The sequence below is a fragment of the Dermochelys coriacea genome, chromosome 5 (genome assembly GCF_009764565.3).
Source record: "Dermochelys coriacea isolate rDerCor1 chromosome 5, rDerCor1.pri.v4, whole genome shotgun sequence".
Lineage (NCBI taxonomy): Eukaryota > Metazoa > Chordata > Testudines > Dermochelyidae > Dermochelys > Dermochelys coriacea.
The window spans coordinates 4,558,481-4,581,393 of record NC_050072.1 but is presented as its reverse complement, the minus strand read 5'-3'; the positions used below and the strand labels follow the sequence as shown (position 1 = coordinate 4,581,393).

The 22,913-nt window shown below is 47.3% G+C and overlaps 1 protein-coding gene across 1 annotated transcript in view; it reads left to right on the top strand.

Moving 5' to 3' along the window:
• DNAI1 (dynein axonemal intermediate chain 1) overlaps nt 1-22,913 on the top strand; it is a 267,853-nt gene that overhangs the window by 52,586 nt on the left and 192,354 nt on the right. The window contains exons 11-12 of the mRNA XM_038402743.2: nt 18,435-18,519; nt 22,613-22,730. Coding sequence (XP_038258671.2) covers nt 18,435-18,519; nt 22,613-22,730 — 203 coding nt within the window. The remainder of the gene's footprint in view (nt 1-18,434; nt 18,520-22,612; nt 22,731-22,913) is intronic.

Sequence of the window (22,913 nt, the reverse complement as noted above, 5' to 3'; positions counted from 1 at the left end):
AACATTTCATTGTGAGTGTGGGGTTGTGTTTTTTTTTTTTTTTTTTTGCCTTCTAATCTTCGCTAGCCTCTTGGAAGGAGAAGATCCTGTGATCCTTGAAACACATGCAGCTGGTGGAGGGGGGGAAAAAAAGGGACTGGTATTTAAAAAGACACATTTTATAGAACAATGGGTAAACTCTTTCACAGTAAACCTTGCTGTTAACATTACATATATAGCACATGTGCTTTCATTTCAAGGTCGCATTTTGCCTTCCCCCACCACGTGGCTAATAGCAGGAAACATTTCTGTTCAGCCACAGGCAAACAGCCCAGCAGGAATGGGCACCTCTGAATGTCTCCTTGAGAAAAGCACCCTATTTCAGCCAGGTGACCATGAATGATATCACTCTCCTGAGGATAACACAGAGAGTAAAGAACGGATGTTGTTTGAATGTCAGCAAACATACACTGCAATGCTTTCTTCTGCAATGATTCCCAACTACGTGCTACTGGCCTGGCGTGGTAAAGTGTCCTACCATGGTGGATGGAATAAGGCTGCCCTCCCCAGAAACCTTTTGCAAAGGCTTTGGGAGTACATCCAGGAGAGCTTTATGGAGATGTCCCTGGAGGATTTCCACTCCAGCCCCAGACACGTTAACAGACTTTTCCAGTAGCTGTACTGGCCGCGAATGCCAGGGCAAATTAATCATTAAACTGGCTTGCTCTTAAACCATGTATTCTATTTAAAAAGGTACACTCACCAGAGGTCCCTTCTCCGCCTGGCGGGTCTGGGAGGCAGCCTTGGGTGGGTTTGCGGGGTACTGGCTCAAGGTCCGGGTGAGAAACAGTTCTGGCTGTCAGGGAAAACCACTTTCTCCACTTGCTTGCTGTGAGCTATCTACAACCTCCTCCTCATCATCATCTTCCTCGTTCCCCAAACCTACTTCCATGTTGCCTTCCTCTCCATTGAAGGAGTCAAAGCACACGGTTGGGGTAGTGGTGGCTGAACCCCGTAAAATGGCATGCAGCTCATCATAGAAACGGCATGTTTGGGGCTGTGACCCGGAGCGGCAGTTTGCCTCTCTGGTTTTCTGGTAGGCTTGCCTCAGCTCCTTAAGTTTCACATGGCACTGCTTCGGGTCCCTGTTATGGCCTCCGTCCTTCATGCCCTGGGAGATTTTCACAAATGTTTTGGCATTTCAAAAACTGGAACCGAGTTCTGATAGCATGGATTCCTCTCCCCATACAGCGATCAGATCCCATACCTCCCGTTCAGTCCATGCTGGAGCTCTTTTGCGATTCTGGGACTCAATCATGGTCACCTCTGTTGATGAGCTCTGCATGGTCACCTGCAGCTTGCCACACTGGCCAAACAGGAAATTGAAATTCAAAAGTTTGCGGGCCTTTTCCTGTCTACCTCGCCAGTGCATCTGTGTTGAGAGTGCTGTCCAGAGCGGTCATAATGGAGCACTTTGGGATAGCTCCCGGAGGCCAATACTGTCTAATTGCGTCCACAGTACCCCAAATTTGACCCGGCAAGGCCGATTTCAGCGCTAATCCCCTTGTCAGGGGTGGAGTAAAGAAATCTATTTTAAGAGCCCTTTAAGTCGAAAAAAAGGGCTTCATTGTGTGGACGAGTACAGGGTTAAATCCATTTAATGCTGCTAAATTCAACCTCAACTCCTAGCGTAGACCAGGGCTAACAAATTTATTTGAGTATAAGTTTTCGTGAGCTACACGAAAGCTTATGCTCAAATAAATTTGTTGTGGCACCTTAGAGACTAAGTCCTCCTTTACTTACTACATCCTTGGGGTCTTTTAATTTAATATTTTTGTATTGTTAAAAATATACACCTACATTTTCAAACCTGACTACTGATTTGGGTTGCCTCAGTTTGGGCATATTGAACTTGAGCTCCATTATTTATTTAAATGTAGAATTTATAGAAGAGAGACCTACCCAAGGGCTTGTCTAAACTCTACCGTGCCACTGTAGCACTTCAGTGTAGACACTACCTACACCAACGGGAGGGATTCTTCTGTTCATAGAATATCAGGGGTGGAAGGGACCTCAGGAGATCATCTAGTCCAACCCCCAGCTCAAAGCAGGGCCAATCCCCAATATCTGCCCCAGATCCCTAAATGGCCCCTTCAAGGATTGAACTCCCAACCCTGGGTTTACCAGGCCAATGCTCAAACCACTGAGCTATCCCTGTTGTCATAGGTAATCCACCTCCCCAAGAAGCGGTAGCTAAATCTACACGGAGATTTAGGTCAATTTACCTACACTGCTCAGGGATGTGGATTTTTCACAGCCCTGACTGACATAGTTAAAGCAACCTAATTTTCTAGCACACTCACTAATTATGCAATAGATTAAAATCCCAGCAGCAGCAAAATGATCATTCCAATGGGAGCGCAGCCAGAGCTAGACAGCTACCTATAAAGGGTCCATCAGATCCCATTGTCATTAGGGGAAGCATAAGCTCAGCCGTCTCTGAAACCTGGTCAGACAGATGTATTTTGCAGCATCCCTAGAGAGTTACCACTGGGCTGTTTCAGACCTCAGGGAGCAAGTTCCAGTATCCCGGAGCCCTCGCAGAGAATGCCCTGTCAGCCGCCCCTTCTCTTTTATAACAAAGGAGATCCAGCTCAAGCAACTCTGTTGATAGCTGTGCCATTATGGCCTAGGGAGAGTGGGAGGCTCCTCAAGTACGCTAGTCCATAGGTGCTGAGTTTTCTTTTTCCTCGGGGGTGCTCTACCCCCACTCTGCCCCAAGGCCCTGCCCCAATTCCAGCCCCCTCCCAAGGCCCCGCCCTCACTCCGCTTCTTCCTGCCCCTCTCCAACCCTTTCCCCGAAGGCCCTGCTCACCTGCCGCCCTCAAGCATCTTCCCCAGCTGCCAAACAGCTGATCAGCAGCTGCTGCCAAACAGCGGTGGCAGGTGGGTGCTGAGTACCCCCCCTTTTTTTCCATGGGTGCTCCAGCCCTGGACCACCCACAGAGTCGGCAGCTATCTACTAGTCCCAGGACACTTAAGGCTTTATAGGTCATAACCAACACCTAAACTCCACCTGTAGATCAATAAGCAGCCAGTGCTGGGGTCACATGCTCCCTGCGAGATGTCCTGTTCAATAAGTGAGCTGCTACATTCTGCACCAGCTTTAGTATCTGAGGCCAGGTCTACCCTACAGATTTATATTGGTGTAATCTGTCACTCAGGGGTATGAAAAATCCACCACCCTGAATGACATAGTTATATCGACCAAACTCCCCTTGTACACAGCGCTATGTCGGTGGGAAACTTCTCCCGTCGGCATAACTGCCATCTCTAGAGGGTTAACTACATTGACGAGAGATGCTCTCCCATTGGTGTAGGAGCATCTTCACTTAAGTGCTACTGCAACGTAGCTGCATCGATGCACCTGCACTGATGCAGCATTTTAAGCGTAGACCTGCCCTGAGTGGTTTAAAGTGTTGTCCCTTGTGGAGCACATTGCAATAGGCTGACCTTGAGGTGACAAAAGTTGGATAACAGTGGCAAGGTCTGCATCTGAAAGAAAAGGTTGCAACCTCCAGGCCACACACAGATGGTGAAAAGCTGACTGGGTTATGGTTAAAATATGATTGTCAAGCAATTAGGGGTCTAAAATCACCCCTAAATTGTGAACTCTAACAACTAATGGCAGACATAATCCCTAAGGTGAAGGGGCTTGTATTACCTCCACCGTCTCCTCCAGCTGCTTCTCCTGACCCATCATCATCATCGTCTCGTTCGTCTCTGGGTTAAGCATCTGTCAGCCTCCTCTCAGCCACGCCCTAATGAGAAGGACCTGACTTTACAAAGTACTGAGCGTCCACCCTTTGTAAAATCAGGTCTCTTCTACCTGTCTTAGGTTGGGCACCCAAAAATTGAAGCATCTGTAAATGATTAAAAGGTATTATGAAAGAAAATGATCTAGGTTGACCCACTATTTGTAGGCTTTGCTGTAGAAGTGACTTACAAAGGAGAAAAATTTGGGGTTCCACCCATATTTGCTCCGTTATGATGCATAAAGAAAGCCTGAAAGATTTGTGTCAAAAAGACAGGAGGCATGCGGGGATTTTCTGCTTGGTTTGTACATTAGAGATTCAGGTCCCATTTTGGCTGAAAGACTCTGGTGGCTAAAATGCAAATGAAGTGATGACATCACATGAGTCAGGAGAGTGAAAATCAAGCATTTAAGAGTGTACACTGTACCCCTGGGTGGGCTGTCAGCAATGGGGATTGAACCTCGTACTTCAATACACATGAGCTACTACTGCCTGAGCTAGAAGACCAATCTCTGTTAGCTAAGGCTCTTGCAGGCTCATCAATCTGTATGTGTGACCCAGTCAGCCCCGAATGTATTACAAGAGCAGTAGGGATTTTTAATCAGACTGTTTAAAACTTAGGGTGGGGGGTTATTAATTCCTATTTATTGTCAATGTTTCATGAACTCTTGGGAGAGAGGAAGTCTGTACACCAGTGATCTCCAACCTTTTTATGCACAAGATCACTTTTTGAATTTAAGTGCAACCCAGGATCTACCCTGCCACTTCTCTGAGGTCCTGCCCCAAAGCTCTGTCCCGCTCCCTCCCTCCCTCCCTCCATTGCTTACTCTCCCCCACCCTCACTCATTTTCACCAGGCTGGGGCAGGAGGTTGGAGTTCGGGAGGGGGTGCGGGCTCTGGGCTGGAGCCAAGGGGTTCAGAGTGTGGGAGGGGGCTCTGGGCTGACCCTGGGACAGGGTGTTGGGGTGTTTGGAGGTGGTGAGGGGTGCAGGCTCTGGGAGGGAGTTTGGGTGCAGGAGGGGACTCTGGGCTGGGGAAGAATGTTGGGGTGCAGGAGGGGGTACAAGGTGCTGGCTCCAGGAGGGGGGTCAGGGATGGGGCAGGGGGTTCGGGGTGAGAGGGGTTGAGGTGCAGGAGAGCGTATGAGGTGCTGGCTCTGGGAGGGGGCTCAGGTCTGGGGGTTGGGGTGTGGGCTTCCACTGGGCAACACTTACCTTTGGCGGCTCCCAATTGGTGGCACAGCAGGGGTAAGGCAGGCTCCCTGCCTGCCGTGGCCCCACACCACTCCCGGAAGTGGCCAGCATGCCCCTGTGGCCCCGGGGGCGGGCACGTGGCTCCGTTCACTGCTCCTTCCTGCAAGCACAACTCCCGCAGCTCCCATAGGCCACGGCTCCCCATTCCCTGCCAATGGGAGCTGTGGCGGCAGGGCTTGCAGGCAGGAGCAGTGTGCTGAGACCCTTGCCTCTCCCAGGAGCTGAGGGGGAGTGCTGGCCATTTCTGGGACCAGCGTGGGGCTGGGACAGGCAGGGAGCCTGCCTTAGCCCTGCTGTGCCACCAGACTTCTTGCTGCCAGAGATCACGATTGACTGACAGAGGCTCCAAGATCGACCAGTCAATTGCGATCTACGGGTTGATGGCCACTGCTGTACACAAATGTGCACCTGTTTAACTAAAGGTGTATTTTAAAACTCATTTAGTTAAACTGGAGCAATCCCTGTGTAGACATTCTTATTTTAGTTTAAAAGTGACTTCTTTGGTTTAGATTTCTCCCCCCCGTCCCGAATTAAGCTAATTGAAAGTAAGACACTCAGAGCAAAATAAGAGCATCTACGTAGGGTTTTGCATCAGGTTTACTAAATGGGTTAGACACTGATTTAACTTAAACTGGTGCAACTTCTGTGTGTAGGCAAGCCCTTTGTTAAAGATGTGACACCTTCATGTTTTGAGTTCAGGTGTGAGACCTGTCAGTCAAAATCCTTTGAGATCACCAAGCAGTCCTCCAGTAAACTAGATCAGACATGTTTGATATTTCGAAGGTATCATTATTATTTATTACTGGTAGAGCATCACCACTGTTGATGACGCTTTAAATAAACATATACACACCAATCCTGCAGGATCAAAGATTGATGACACACAGAAAGCTAGCAGGATTGGGCTGTTGGTTTAGCCATGTACCTGTCTCATATGGTGCACCATGTAAGGGGCTGGTTCTGCAATGCTTATGTATGCAAATTGTCCCATTGAAATCCATGGGATCTTTAGTTTGAGTAAGGTCTACTTGAATGAGTAAGTGGGGCAGAATCAGGCCTCAAGTCAACAATATCATTATTTGCTTGGAACTACGGGACTGACAAAAGCAGATCATTAAACTGAAAATAGAAATGAAGCTACATTACACCAAACTGCTGCATGCTTCATTGACTACAGTTTTAAATTGACACTTTGATGATCCCCTTGGCTTTTTCCTTTTCCTATTAGCTCTTTCCAGAGTGACTCCTGGAAACCTAAAAGGGCAGTATGTTCTGAGCAAGTGAAAGTAAATGCTGCTTCCTGCAAAACAGTCAGCCTGCAGCATTCAGAGCCCCGGGGGGATATTGAGTCACATTCTTGGGTGTAAAATAAAGCATAGAGAATTTCCTGATTGCTAACTCTGGCGCTGATCAACTGAAATAATTCAGGACTAGAATCTTTTATGTTTACTCCTGGTGAGCAGTACCATACTCCATGAGTGAGCCCACTGAAGTTAAGGTATTAAGGGTCCAGAAGCTGGACCTGGGGGTGTATAGTATTGTACCCTTAGCTAAATGCATCCTGAATAGGTTTTTTTCAGACTCCTCAGAAGCAGAGCTGGTCAAACACTTAAAGAAAAACAACAACAACTACAACAAAAAGGATTGGGAAATATTTGTATACATAAAAGTGCTGATTTCAGTTCACTGTAATTAATGGGGCTATAGCTGTAATCTGGAAGCACCTGGATGACTGCTGGGTATTTGTAAAAATGTTTGCAAATCCTGAATGTTAGCAAATGGTTCAGCTGAAAATTCAACCCAGAAAGTGTGTGCTTTGTTAATCGCTCACTATTCTCAGTTCTTCTGTTTTAAAATGAATCCATTATCCAGCCCAGTGGCAGTAACTGTACCATGTTCATTAGGTGACCAAGGACACTGCACAAACAGCTAAACCCTGGTCTACACTATGAGTTTAGGTCAAATTTAGCAGTGTTAGGTCAGTTTAACCCTGCACCCGTCCACACGACGAAGCCATTTTTGTCGACTTAAAGGGCTCTTAAAATCGATTTTTGTACTCCTCCCTGATGAGGGGATTAGAACTAAAATCCACATTGCTGGGTCAAATTTAGGGTAGTGTGGATGCAATTTGATGGTATTGGCCTCTGGAAGCTATCCCAGAGTGCTCCATTGTGACTGCTCTGGACAGCACTTTCAGCTCAGATGCACTAGTCAGGTACGTACGAAAAACCCCAGGAGCTTTTGAATTTCATTTCCTGTTTGGCCAGCATGGCGAGCTCATCAGCACAGGTGACCATGCAGTCCCAGAATCGCAAAAGAGCTCCAGCATGGACCGAATGGGAGGAACTGGATCTGATCGCTGTATGGGGAGACGCATCCGTGCTATGAGAACTCTGTTCCAAAAGATGTAATATCAATATATATGCCAAAATCTCCAAGGGCAAATGCGAGGTGTTTACAATGCTCACAACCGCAGTGGTGATCAGAGCGGGCTCCCACTTGCAGTGCTATGGCGTATGTGTGGGCAATCCAGGAAAAAGGGCGAGAAATGATTATATGCCTTTGCTTTCATGGAGGGAGGGAGGGAATGGTCACTGATGACATGTACCCAAAATCACCTGTGGCTACCTTGTCCGTTATCTCAATTTTTTTTAATTAATAAAGAAAGAATGCATGGTTTCAAAACAATAGTTACTTTGTTTCAAAGGGGGGAGGGTGGTTGGCTTACAGGGAATTAAAATCAACAAAGGGGCCGGGTTTGCATCAAGGAGAAACACACACAACTGTCACACCATAGCCTGGCCAATCATGAAACTGGTTTTCAAAGTCTCTGTGATGCGCAGCGCACCTTGCTGTGCTCTTCTAATCAGGGTCTGGCTGCTCAAAATCGGACGTCAGGCGATTTGCCTCAAACCCCCGCCTCCCCCCGCCGACCATAAACGTCTCCCCCTTACTCTCACAGATATTATGGAGCACACAGCAAGCAGCAATAACAATGGGAATGTTGGTTGCGCTGCGGTCTGACCAACAGTGCCAGCCCGCTTTTAAACATCCAAAGGCACATTCTACCACCATTCTGCAATTGCTCAGCCTGTAGTTAAACTGCTCCTTACTACTGTCCAGGCTTCATGAGCCATGGGATCAAGGGGTAGGCTGGGGTGGACGCGGCTGGAGAGCAGCCTGAAGCGGAAGCCTCCAGCTCGCAGGAGATCAGGATAGCAGAGTTGCAGTGGAAGTGGTGGAGCGAGCAAAACACCATTGATGAGGACGGCTCACAGTCCTACTGCACCGGATAGCAGAGTTGCAGCAGGTCGGGATAGCAGAGTTGCAGCGGAAGCAGTGGATGCGAAGGCACCCAGGAGCTGCTGCTGTGTGGCCAAGGCAAAAGAGCAAGAGCCCTGGAGCTGTTACATGTGGAATGTGCGGCTGCAAGGGTAGGAATATGATGCACCTAAAATCTAAAAAGACCCGCACGTTTCCCAGAGTCGCTACCCTTGATAACAGAACGTCAATGATTGCATTGGCTACTTGGATCACAGCAGCCCCCACAGTAGACTTGCCCACAACAGCAGTGGTGACGGTGAGCTGAGCGGGCTCCTGCTTGCAGTGCTGTGGTGTCTATGCGGTTAACCCAGGAAAAAAGCCATGAAACAATTGTCTGCCGTTGCTTTCATGGAGGGAGGAAAGGAGGGAGGGAGAGAGGAGCGACTGACGACATGTACCCAAAACCACCCACGACAATGTTTTTGCCTCTTCAGGCATTGGGAGCTCAACCCAGAATTCCAATGGGCAGCGGAGACTGCGGGAACTGTGGGATAGCTACCCACAGTGCACCGCTCTGAAAGTCAACGTTAGCCACGGTACTGTGAACATACTCTGCCGACTTACTGCGCTGAGTGGGGACGCACGCAATGGATTGTATAAAACCGCTTCCGAAAAATCGACTTCCATAAAATTGACCTAATTTCATAGTGTAGACATACCCTAAGAGTGAAAATGAACAGTTCATGGACAATCCGTCATCTGAAATGATTTACCCTTTGTGACTGTCTTTAGCACTTCGCTTGTTTGGGATGGCGTGTTTGCAGGAAACAGGGCTGGCATGAGGGCCTTGGCTGTCTTAAACCCTATTGTGGACCTAGCGCCAATATTTCCTTCCTATGTGTTCAAAGTTCCTTCGAAAGCAGGGAAGATGTGTAGCTCTAATGTGTTATTTGGTGGTGGTGCAGAAGTTACAGATTTGGCATCAGGGGGATTTATGTGTTCTGGATATTTTATTACACATCAGCAGAACCCTTGTTTCTAAGGAAGTAGCAGAGTTATACATTGTGACTGGCCTGCTGCTGAAATGTAAACACGAAGCATTTATCAAAAAGGAATATCAATGACAGGTCAAGCCATTTATTTTAGATCCCTAGTCCATTATCCAGTCCTAATGTATGATTCCATTCGCCTTATTGCTGTTCTGTAAAATAGTATACTTCAAAAAACCAAACAAAATATTTAGTTAGCTGGTGAGCTTGTGTTTAGAGTCAGGGCCAGGCCAGGAGTGGCTTACAGAGGAAAAATCAATTTCAAATGGACCTTTAAAAAAAAATTTGGCCTATCAAGTCCATTGAAGATTAATTTTAATAAGATACAGAATTAATCAAACCTGAAAGAGAAAGTAACCCAATTAGAAAATAGCTTACTTTGATTTATATTCGTGCCATATGGGGGTTTATTCATGGTTACATTACTGAAGAGTTACAGCCTAACGGGCTAATAAGAAAACTGACATATGACTTTTCCACTTCTTCTAGACAGAGTTTAATTGGCTCATGCTCAGTTCCTGTAAACAAAGACTTTTAAAAAAGTCAGTCTATTTCATACACACCAAAATAAAACAGACGATCATCTTTAAGGCAGGGTCTAGCATTCATAGAATCATAGAATATCAGGGTTGGAAGGGACCTCATGTGGTCATCTAGTCCAATCCCCTGCTCAAAGCAGGACCAATCCCCAACTAAATCATCCCAGCCAGGGCTTTGTCAAGCCTGACCTTAAAAACTTCTAAGGAAGGAGATTCCACCGCCTCCCTAGGTAACCCATTCCAGTGCTTCACCACCCTCCTAGTGAAAAAGTTTTTCCTAATATCCAACCTAAACCTCCCCCACTGCAACTTGAGACCATTACTCCTTGTTTTGTCATCTGCTACCACAGAAAACAGTCTAGATCCATCCTCTGGGGAACCCCCTTTCAGACAGTTGAAAGCAGCTCATTCTTCTCTTCCACAGACTAAACCATCCCAGTTCCCTCAGCATCTCCTCATAAGTCATGTGTTCCAGTCCCCTAATCATTTTTGTTGTCCTCTGCTAGATGTTTTCCAATTTTTCCACATCCTTCTTGTAGTGTGGGACCCAAAACTGGACACAGTACTCCAGATGAGGCCTCACCAATGTTGAATAGAGGGGAACGATCACGTCCCTCGATCTGCTGGCAATGCCCCTACTTGTACATCCCAAAATGCCATTGGCCTTCTTGGCAACAACGGCACACTGTTGACTCATATCCAGCTTCTCATCCACTGTAACCCCTAGGTCCTTTTCTGCAGAACTGCTGCCTAGCCATTCGGTCCCTAGTCTGTAGCAGTGCATGGGATTCTTCCGTCCTAAGTGCAGGACTCTGCACTTGTCCTCGTTAAACTTCATCAGATTTCTTTTGGCCCAATCCTCTAATTTGTCTAGGTCCCTCTGCATCCTATCCCTACCCTCCAGCATATCTACCTCTCCTCCCAGTTTAGTGTCATCTGCAAACTTGCTGAGGGTGCAGTCCACACCATCCTCCAGATCATTTATGAAGATATTGAACAAAACCGGCCCGAGGACCGACCCTTGGGGCACTCCACTTGATACTGGCTGCCAACTAGACATCGAGCCATTGATCACTACCCATTGAGCCTGACAATCTAGCCAACTTTCTATCCACCGTATAGTTCATCTTTGAGAGATAACTCTCCTGGGTGCTGTTTCGGTACAATAGAGTAAGTATTCACTGCTGATCTTCACTTCAAGGTGCAATCGCAGACATGAAGTTGAGAAGCCTAGGAGTGAGAGGGAGAGGAACACGGGCCATATTCCTGCTGATCTCTGTGGGGATCAGCAGGGACATTGCTCCTTATCCTGGTACAGCAGTACTTACGTGGTAAGGGGCATTACATGGAGAAGAATTGAATTCTTTTGAAGCGGTGAATACTGGCCTCTGCTGAAGGCAGTTTAACAGAGTTGGCGGACCAATGAAGATCCAATATAGCCTATCTTATGTTCGTCATACACTGGTGGCATATGAATTTGTTTAATTGCTCTCTTCTTTCAAACATATCTTCATCTTGCCAGCATTTTAACCACAGTGTCCATTAGACTTGTTCAGTGCAAGATGACGATGGCAGCCAATGACAGGTCTAAACTTGGGTTCCCAACATTGGTAATGCTCTTGGAGCTGAACAAGAGGTAGCAAAGGTGGGGAATTGTGAGGAAATGTCTCTAGTGTCGACAGACAAAAAAGACATTGCAGGAGTTGAGAAAAGGAAATTGGTGCAATTGAGGGGGGAGTGATTTTTATTCAGACTTTTTACATTTTTGTTAACACCCATTTAATTCCAATGGCTAATGCATGTTTTGGAGAAAGGCAGTCTTTGTTAGAAATCCATCACCACCATCCTGCCTTGCCACCACCTCTAATAAATTGTGAGAGTACCAATATACATACTGTGAAATTTCCAAGCAGATCTCTAGCAAAATCTAAGGAAGAGCACACTTGGTATTGCTAAGGAACAAGCAGGAAAATCCCAGCAAGAAAAAAGGGTTCTTTTTGAATGTGTCATAAAGAGATAAGTAAAGGGGATAAGCTAAAAAAACGAAGAATAGAATGTGGAGCTGACAGGCCCCAAACCCTCAGTCACCCAACATCTTTGTCCCTCCTGTCTCTGACCAAGGCCCTGAAGCCCCTCTCTCTTCCTCTCTGTCCCCTACCCTACCACTCATCTCCATCTCTCCCCCTTCCCCTAACTCTCCCTACTCCTCTGTCCCCCAATCCGCCCCTTGCACCTTCCCAACCTCCACATTCCCTGCACTGCTCTAACCCCTCACCACCTTCCCCGTTGCTCCATATTTCCTAGCTCTGCACCAAAAGAATTATAAGTATCTGACAATATTTTGAGCAGTTCATGTTAGGAATCCCTTAACCAGTTGAACTAGTTTTCCTTTCATCGCACTCAGATCCATTGCTCAGGAAAGGGGATTTACATTAACCTTCCTGCTTACTCAAATCTTTCATCTTCCCTCTGTTTAATGCTAACTTCCTTTGACAATACTTCAAAAGTAAAATCTGAGTTGGCAGATGGATTTTAGGGCACTTTATCCCTCTTCAACCAGAAATTATGGTTTCAGGATAAAATTTCCAAAAGGAGCCCCTGCAAAATGCAAGGAATATGCAAAAGACACATCCTCTGCAAACTGCTAAGGGTGGAATTCAAACTCTCAGGGGATGGATGCAGCTCAGGTTCAATGACCTCTGCATGTCACCTTGAACCTCATAGTTACTGTGACAACAGATTGCATGGAAACCCGTTTGCTTCCTCAGAGCCCTGAGCCAGAAGAAAACATAAAATTATCACTGATAAAGTTTGCAGATGACATAAAAATTTGGGGAAGGGGAAATAATGATGATGACAGGTCACTGATACCGAGCGATCTGGATTGCTAAGTAAGCTGGCTGCAAGCAACTAATATGTGTTTTAATACAGTTAAATGTAAATGAATATATCTAGGAACAAAGAATGTAGGCCATGCTTACAGGATGGTGAACTCTATCCTGGAAAGCAGTGATTTAGGATTTGAGGTATAATTAGCTGAACATGAGGTCCCAGTATGACACTGTGGCCAAAGGGGCTAAAGGAAAATAGGGGAATCTAGTGTAGGAGTAAAAAGCTTATTTTATCTCTGTATTTGTGCGACCACTGCTGAAATCCTGGGTCCAGGTCTGGTGCCCACAATTCAAGACAGATGACAAATTGGAGAAGGTTCAGAGAAGAGCCATGAGAATGAATAAAGGATTAGAAAACTTGCTTTACAGTGATAGACTCAAAGAGCTAAATCTATTTAGTTTAACAAAGAGAAGGTTAAGGGGTGACGTTATTACAGTCTTAATATCTACATGGGGAACTAATATGTAATAATGGGTTCTTCAATCAAGCAGAGAAAGGTCTAACACGATCCAATGGCTGAAAGTTGAAGCTAGACAAATTCAGACTGGAAATAAGGCATACATTTTTAACAGTGAGGGTAATTAACCATTGGAACAATTTACTGAGGGTCATCTGGATTCTCCATCCCTGGCAATTTTAAATCAAGGTTAGATGTTTTTCTAAAAGCTCAGCCCTAGGAATTGTTTGGAGGAAGTTCTTTGGCCTGTGTTCTACAGGAAATCAGATTTGATAATCACAATGGTCCCTGCTGGCCTTGGAATCTATCAATCGAGTCTTGCTGCACATGTGCATGTCACTCTTTGAGGAATGTCAGTTTGGCATGTGCCGACCTGTAGCTATGAACTGTACCCTTAACTAGGTGACCATATTTCCCAAAGGGAAAACGGGATACCGCATGTGTGGGGCTAGCCTGACCCTTCCTCCCCGCCCCGCCCCCCTGGCTGCACAGGTGGCATTACTGCTTGACTATCCCTACCTCCCCTGTCACAAGGCTGGGGCTGGCATCACTGCTCACTTGAGCCCTGCCGGAGCCCTGACTCCCCCCCTGCATGGGGCTGGCATCACCATGCACTCCCCCCCCCCCGCACTTTCCTCCGCACCCCACTTTTGTCAAAAAAGTGGGCATTTATCCCATTTGCTTTTGCCAACTTGATCAGACAAATGCCCACTGTTGCCAAAAAAGTCAGGATGGCTGGGACAGGGTTTAAAAAAGGGGACTGTCCTGGCCAAAATGGGATATATGGTCATCCTACCTTTAACAACTTGTTCTCTGTTACTTCCCTAAAGCGGCAGTGGGTGCTGTGTATTAGCTGAGATCAATCCCAAGTGACTGAGATCAGTTTGGGGAGGATCAGAGGCATAGTTTGAGCTCAACAAGTTGAAAGATGTAGATGATTTTGTAAAATGCTAGTGTTTTTTGGGGGGGAGGGGCTGTATCCTAGGGAATCCCTTGCTCAAATGGCCCCAAATTTGGATCACTAATCCTACCCTGCATCCACATAAGACACAGCAAATTTCAACACAACCAAAGTCATCGTGGATTTTAGAGCACTTAGAATAGTCCACCTTTAAACAGACAGTGATGCTCAACTTGAACTGGAGAGTTAGTGCCCCATTATAATACAAGATTTTGAAAAATGGGTGTCCAAAATGAGGCTTCTAAGTCACTATTTAGGCACCTAAACAAATGGCCTGACTGACAGTTGCACTGAAGGCAATGTAACAGACTGGCAGTATTTGCCTTAAGTGTCCCACCCTGTTAGCAAGGACTGATCCTGCTGGGAAAGGGTAAAGTGGGTTCTGCTGAAACAATGTGACATCTGCCTCCCTGGGAAGAAGGGAGGTTAGAATGGTTGTCTGAGAGAGAGGATTTGGGCTGAGTCTTAAGGGTAAAACTCTTGGAACAGCCAAGCCTGGGGAGAAGGTTGGAACTGAATGTTGGTTTGTTCGAGATTTCTTTGTTAATAGAACCAAACCTTTGGAAAGGGGTGAGTTTGGACTCCACCTAGCCTGTGGATTGTGCATAGGGAGCAGGCTGGAGAAGATGCCTGCTTACAGGAATCACTCTTGGATTACCTGGATTAAATGTGGAATGTAAAGCCTGGGTAGCAGGAAAAAACACATCCCGTGTGACTTTAGATGATGTTTTTCAAGGAGCTTTGGAGATGCCAGCTGATCAGCAATATGGAGGACATTTACTGCATTGGTAGTGAAGGAGGAGGAGAAGTCAGGGTAACTTCTTCTCCTGCCTTCTTCCCCTGTGATTTGCAGAAAGAGCTGGTGCCAGTTTCACACAGTACCTGTCATTCAGAGTGGGGGGAGATGGGGGCTGAGCTGGGCTGCAGTGTGCTCAGCTCAGCACCCTCCTTTCCTCAAACGGAAAAGGGAGAGATCTCCATTCCCCCTCTTTTATATGGGAAAGAAAGCATAGGGTAAATCGGTAAACATCTTACATGAAACAAACTACCATCAAATCTCTCTGGATAGGAATTCCAAGCTTGAATAATAAGAATATATCAATCAGAATATCCAACTGACCACCTGACCAGGATGGTGACAGTGACTGTGAAATGCTAAGGGAGGTTAAAGAGGCAACAAAAGCAGAAAGTGCAACATTTAAGGGTGTTTTCAGCTATACTTGTATTGTCTGGGTACATGTCACCACAGGACATTATGCCTAGATAAAATTTCTAGACACCATCAATGACTGCTTCTTGGAGCAGCTAGGCCTATCCCTCAAGGGGAGAGGCAATTCCTGATTTAGTTCTAAGTGGAGCACAGGATCTGGTCCAAGAGGTGAACAGAGCTAAATTGCTTGGTAATAGTGACCACAATATAATTAAATATTGTTTAACACTGTAGGGGGGATAATACTAAAAAAGCCCACCATGGTAACATTTAACTTTAAAAGGGGGAACTATATGAAAATGAGGATGCTTGTTAGAGGGAAGTTAAAAGCAGCTGTCATAAGGGTTAAATACCTGCAAGCAGCATGGCAACTATTTAAAAACACCATAATAGAGGCTCAGACTAAATATATACCCCAAATTAGAAAAGAAAGTAGGAGGACCAAACAAATGCTTCCATGGATAGCCAGCAGATTAATGGAAGCCATTATAGGCAAAAGGCATCCTTTAAAATTTGGAAGTCAAATCCTAAGTGCACAAACTCTGGCAGATTAAGTATAAAAGTATCATAAGACAGGCCAAGAAAGAATGTAAGAAGCAACTTGCTAAAGACGCACAAACTAAGAGTAAGAATTTTTTTAAGTACTTCAGAAGCAGCAAGCTTGAGAAGCAGACAGTAGGGTCTACACTGCAATAAAAAACCTGCAGCATGAGGCTCAGGGCCTGAGTCAATAGACTTGGGCTGCGGGGCTGAAAATTGCAGTATAGATGTTTGGGCTCAGGCTGGAGCCCAAGCTCTGAGACCCTCCCCCCTGGTGGGGTCTCAGAGTCCAGCCTCCAGCCTGGGGCCAAATGTCTACACTTCGGTTCTTATCTCCACAGCCTGAGCCCTGTGAGCCCGCGTCAGCCGACCCAGGCCAGCCATGGCTGTGCTGCAAGTCTTTTATTGCAGTGACCAAGGTGCTAAAGGAGCACTCAATGAAGATAAGGCCATTGCCCAAATAAATTTGTTAGTCTCTAAGGTGCCACAAGGACTCCTCATTGTTATTGCAGAGAAGCTAAATGATAAACACTAATAAGTCACCAGGTCCAGATGGCATCACCCAAGAGTTCTGAAGGAACTCAAACATGAAATGGCAGAACTACTAACTGTGGTATGTGCCTTGGCATGTAGGAGAATGGCCAGGCATATCTGTGATCTAGCAGAGGTGGAAGGTTAGGAACATTGGTGTGCACTGTCGGGGGAGTCAAAGCGTCGAGCATTCATAGGATACCTGATATTAGATATACGCTCAATATGAAGGCAGTGTAGACGAAGGAAGGAGCACTGGTTTGGGAGCCAGGCATTCCTGTGTTGTATTCCTGGATCTGCCACTGACTCTCTTTGTGGCCTTTGGCAAGTTATGCCATCTGTCTGTTTCTCCATCTATAAAAGGGGGTGATGATACTTCCCAGGGGTGCTGTGAGGATTAATTAGTGTCTTTACATGAAATAAAGCCCTATATAAATGCCAAGTCTTAGTATGCCTATGAAATGGAGTGAAGTCAGGGTAAGGCTAGTGGCCGAGCATGTGTACGCCCTGATGTTGGCCTTCAAAGCCTAGCAGTGTTTTGATGATGGAAGTCTTTGAGGTGTTGACAGGGCTTTGATAGGGTATGGTCATACAAATAATAAAGATAATAATGGCGGTTCACTTAGGATTTGTGGATGCAGGACTTTGAAACAGCAAAATATGAAAGTTCAGTGGCCCTGGCTTTGAGTTCTCCACACATGGGGAGAACCCTCTGACTCCCTTGCATAGGTATAAACATCAGTGTAGACAGTGAGGCACTGCTTAGGTGAGTAGCGTACAGAGACAGTGAAAGACTCTGGCAGGGGAAGGCAGTGGGAAAGGCTCCGACTCCACTGCCGGAGCCTTTCCCTGCTGCCACCCTCTGCCAGAGCCTTTCTCTGCTGGATGTAGCTGCACACCGCAGTATGGGTGCAACCTGCTTTTCACTGCCATGTGGGGCTACACATACCCCACATGCTGCTACCAGAGATGTGCAGTGTAGACATCCCTCTAGGTATATCAGTGTAACCCTGGAATGCCTGGGAGGGACCTGGAGGCAGACCTGAACTGCAGGGTTTGGACTTCCCCAGAGTTCAGAGGAGGAAGGTGTTTGGATTTGTGCCCATCACTGGAATTCCCATTAGGACACAGAGACAAAGAGCGGCACATCTCTCTTCAGGCTACACAGGGTTTAACGTTGTGCAGGGCTCTATCAGTGTTTGTCAATGCATAATAGACCCAGGAGTGACGGAAGGTCCCTAAACGTGGGGGGCCACCAGTGTCCGAACTGTGGCCCGCTCCCCCGTGCCACCCCTCCCCCCTGCTGCCTCAGCGCCCCTCCCCCCGAGCTCCCGACCTGCGCCGCCCATTCCCCCAACACCCCACCCTGTGCCACCCCTTTTCCCCGAGACCCAGCTCCTGTGCCGCCTCTTCCCCCCCAGACCCTACCCCCTTCCCCATTGCTCACCCTTATGCCCAGTAAACAGTGGGAGGGAATAACCTCCCACTTTTAAAAGTGTGGGGGGGGCATGGCCCTCTGTCCCACCCTGTTCTGGTGCCACTGTTAGCACCACATCTGCAGGATGGAATTTTCCACTGTGCTAAGCCAGCAAGGAGCCTAATTCTCATTGACTTTCATAGGCAATTGGACACAAGGCTGCCTTTTGTGCCTTTGAAAATCTCCCCCACAGTGTGACTGATTCCATTAGCTATGTGCTGTATGATACTGTTGATCTGCATACAACTTAAAGTCAAGTTCCCAGAGATTTATTGAAAGGCTTTTAAACCCTTTGATCTTTGCTTATCCATGTGAAACCCTGAAACCCCTTAGTCCAGAGATCCAACAGGAGCGGGGGGGGGGGGGCTCTTTGCTAATTTTCAGGGAACCATGGCACAGGAAGTAATTTCCCTTTCTTTCAACTTGTTGGTTGTAAAATTGCTCCTCATTGTTTTACTTTTTGGCAGAGTGATGATGTAACCAAGGTGACCAAGGCAGCTAAAATAGTGGAGCGGATGGTCAATCAGAATACCTTTGATGACATTGCACAAGGTATGGGACTTTCATTCACACTCAGATGTCAGTTCTGCGGAAGAGACCAGCACACGTTGTGATGAGGGTGGTGAAAGCTCCTTTGAGAATGCAGGCTGTGGATTTTCAAAGCAGCCTAGGAAAGTTCTATTCAGTGGTATTTGGGTGCCTAACACTCTGACTCCATGGGAAAGCCCAGCCGTAATCAATACAATTGACCAGTCTGTGCATCAAGTCCTTGATCAGTACCATGTTGCTGATCACTTCCTTAGAGAAGTCAGAGGCTACTCACCGTTATCAACTCTGTGGCCACACCTGGCATAATGACTCCCATATTGATCCTTTCCAGGGTCACCATGACAAAGTGCAATAGTTCATGGAATGTTACTTCAAACCATGTCAGTCCATGTAACAGAGAAATCTGCACGAAAGGCCACCTGTGATAGGCTGCCCTTTTGCCCTAAGCGACCACTTTAAGTGGCCCAAAGGTTGCCAATACTGTACCGTTTTGGTCGCTCCTTATTTAAAATCCACAAGCTAGATTCAGCCCAAGATGAGACAGACCCCCTTCAGCTGACAGAAGCCAGGACACAGCCCTCCCAGTAATGGAAAATCTGCATCGGGGAGTATGAGGGCAGCATAAGACACCCACAGTATTGCTTCCACAGGCGTGGGCACAGCCAGCCCACATAGTCCCCAGCATAGCGCTGGCCTGGGAAAGTTTATGGCCAGGACACATGGAGAATTTACTGATTCTATATATACCCCACGTAGCCTCTCCTTTGGAGCCCTGAGGTCAATTTAAAGCTTCCCCTCCCTGGCAGAGACCCCAAGTGAGGGTTACAGTATTTTATTCTAATGCCTAATAGTTAGGGCAGAGAGATGCGAGTCTGGACTCCTGAGTTTTATTTCTAGCTCTGCCAGTGAATAATTCGGTGACCTTGGGCAAATCGCTTACCTGTCAAGAGCCTCAATTCCACCATCAGGAAAGTGAGGCTAATCATATATCTCTGCCTCCCAGAGATACTGTGAGGACAGATTAATTAGTGAGAGTTTGTAAAAGGCTCTGAGATCCTCAGTGCGAAAGCACCTCAGAAGTGCCAAGGATTATTATGTATTCGTACCGCAAGTAAAACATTGCAATATGCAGGTGTTACATCTTCAGAACTCTAGAAAGATTACAACAGGGAATCTGGGGAAGCATTTTCTCGTGGAGTTAAATTTTGTCTTGATTCAAAGAGGAGATCTGCTGCTAACAGGAGGGTGATATCGATATAGTGGGCCAGATTCTCAGCTGGTGTAACTCATCAGAGCTTCATTGACTTCTTTGGAGGCACAGCTGAGGATCCGGCACATTGCCTTGCTGATCACTCTAGGCTCTCCTACATGTCCCTGTGGCGTGGGGAGTTCTGTGCATGTAGGTATTGGGAGAGCACTCCACAATTTACTGTTGCTGTCTACCCACCTCCAAAGTGACCAGCATATAATAATGATACCTAGCTTTTATACAGTGCTTGTTATCAGCAGATCTCAAAGTGCTTTTACAAAGGAGGTCAGTATAATTATCCCCATTTTACAGATGGGTAAACTGAGGCACAGAAGTGCAATGACTTGCCCAAGATCAGCCAATGGTAGAGCCAAGAGTAGAACTCAGGTCTCCCGAGTCCCAGGTTGGCACTAACCAGTGGACATGCACGGTGCTTCACAAGATGCAGGAAGGCAAGATCACAGCCCAAAGGTGCTTGCTATGTAAGGGTCCAGTTCTGTGAGTTCAGTGGGAGATGAGAATGCTTAGCAGCTCACAGAATTGGGCCCTAAGTTAGACAGAGTCAGCACAGTGTTTAAGGACCAGGCTGAGGAAGGCAGCAGAGTGCCAGAGTAGAGGTGGAAAGCTAGGTGAAAGAACTGAGGTGTTTGGTACTGTAGTCATGGGCCTGTATAAAAGAAGGTGGCAGAGAGAGGCTCCAGGCATAAATGTGCCATGAAAAAAGGCACAAAGTTCCAACAGAGAGTACGGGATCATTAAGGAGCGAGAAGTGGGCCGAGTGCAGGCCACAGAAGAAGGATGTCAGATCAGAGAAATGAGATGTAGGCAGGAGCAGATCTGGGAACTTGCAGAAAGCAAACAGCCCAGCCAAGTCCATTCATTTATAGGGCACGTGTTGCTCCAAGCAGGGTGGGACTTAGGCAGCCATTCAGCAGGCACTGGGTTGTTTGACCTTCACTGGAATATGTCCCATGCTTTGCATCGAGTTCCCTGAACAGGTGAAAAAGAAAAGGAGTACTTGTGGCACCTTAGAGACTAACAAATTTATTTGAGCATAAGCTTTCGTGAGGTGAGCTGTAGCTCACGAAAGCTTATGCTCAAATAAATCTGTTAGTCTCTAAGGTGCCACAAGTACTCCTTTTCTTTTTTGCGAATACAGACTAACACGGCTGCTACTCTGAAACCTGAACAGGTGAGTTTCCTTTCATGGTGCAGACACTGACAGTCTGAGCTGCCTGTACAAAGCAGCTATACAAGCCCATCAACTATGTCTGCTTACAACAGGGAACAGATGCGACTGGGACAGATTCCACACCTTGTCCGTTCTAACGGTGCCCCTCTCTCTTCCCACTCAAATCACTCCTGATACCCATCTGTACGGTGACACTCACAAGAATGGTGTTGGCGGATGTGGGATGGCGTTAATAGAACTTACATTATCAAGACATGGCTGATCAGCACCTTACTTGGTGGTGGTTCACCTTTTCCACAAATAAATAACAAAATATTAGTCTGTGTCGCCAAACTCCCGATGAGATCATCGATGGCTCTATTGTTTCCAAAAGAAAATGAGCCAGTGTGACCCAGGACCTGAGCCACTGTACTTGCAACTTAGGAGACCAGGCTCTATTCCCAGCTCTGCCACTGACCTGCTATGTGACCTTGAGCAAGCCATTTCCCCTCCCACCCTTTATTAGGGTTGCCAACTTTCTAATCACACAAAACTGAACAGCCTTGTCCTGCATCTTCCCCAGGGCCCCGCCCCTACCCACCCCTTATCTGAGGCCCCGCCCCCACTCACTCCATCCTTCCTCCCTCCATCGCTTGCTCTCCCTCACCCTCACTTATGTTCATCAGGCTGGGGCAGGGGGTTGGGGTGTGGGATGTATGTGTGTAGGCTGCGGGCTCCGAGAGGCAGTTTGGGTGTGGCAGGGGGCTCAGGGTTGGGGCAGGGAGTTGGGATGCAGGAGGGGTGGCAGGCTTTGGGAGGGAGTTAGGGTGTGGGAGGGGATTCCGACCTGGGGCAGGGTGTTCAGGGTTTACCTCAGGTGGCTCCCGAAAGTGACCGGCATGTCTGGCTTCTAGCTGGAGAGGCATCACTCAGAAGGGCACCATTGTCACCAACCATCACCCGCAGACACCGCGCTCACAGCTCCCATTGGCCGGGAATTGCAGCCAATGGGAGCTGTGGAGCTGGCAGTCAGGGCGGGGGCAGCGTGCGAAGTCCCCGTGGCCACCCCGTGCCTAGGAGCTGGACATACTGGCTGCTTCCAGCCAATGGGAGCTGTGGAGCTGGCAGTCAGGGTGGGGGCAGCGTGCGGAGTCCCCGTGGCCACCCCGTGCCTAGGAGCTGGACATACTGGCTGCTTCCAGCCAATGGGAGCTGTGGAGCTGGCAGTCAGGGTGGGGGCAGCGTGCGGAGTCCCCGTGGCCACCCCGTGCCTAGGAGCTGGACATACTGGCTGCTTCCAGGAGCCACATAGAGCTAGGGCAGGCAGGGAGCCTGCATTAGCCCCACTGCGCTGCTGACTGCACTTTTAGTGGCTTGGTCAGCAGTGCTGACTGGAGCCGTCAGGATCCCTTTTCAACCGGGCAGGGACCATCTCTTGCTCTGTGTGCGTACAGCATCTAGAACTGTGTAGCCCTGACCTCACTTAGGGACTCTAGGCACTACTGGGATACAAATAGTAAATCTCGGGCATGAGCTGTGTCTTTGGCACAAGCTCTGAACATGGTGGTGCCTACCCTTTAGCTAGGGGAGAGGAATGATCTTATACTCCACCCGCAGGCACTGGTTACAGGCAGACCCCTTTTGAATGCACTGGTATTTGTTTCCTCTCCTTTTAGATTTTAAATATTTTGAGGATCCCGCAGATGAATACAGAGACCAGGAGGGGACTCTCCTTCCACTGTGGAAGTTTCAGTATGACAAAGCCAAGAGGCTTGCAGTTACTGCCATCTGCTGGTGAGTTTATTTGTTGCAGATTTTATCTCGTAAATCCTTGGGCAAGAATGGAATGAAATGACATGCAATCTTGCAAGCCAGCGTCCCTATGAATTGTCGTAACGTGGAAATGTAGCTCCGTTATTGTGGCAAGAAGCCCAACATTTTGTATAAAAACATTCTGAATGCTTTCACTGGGAACAC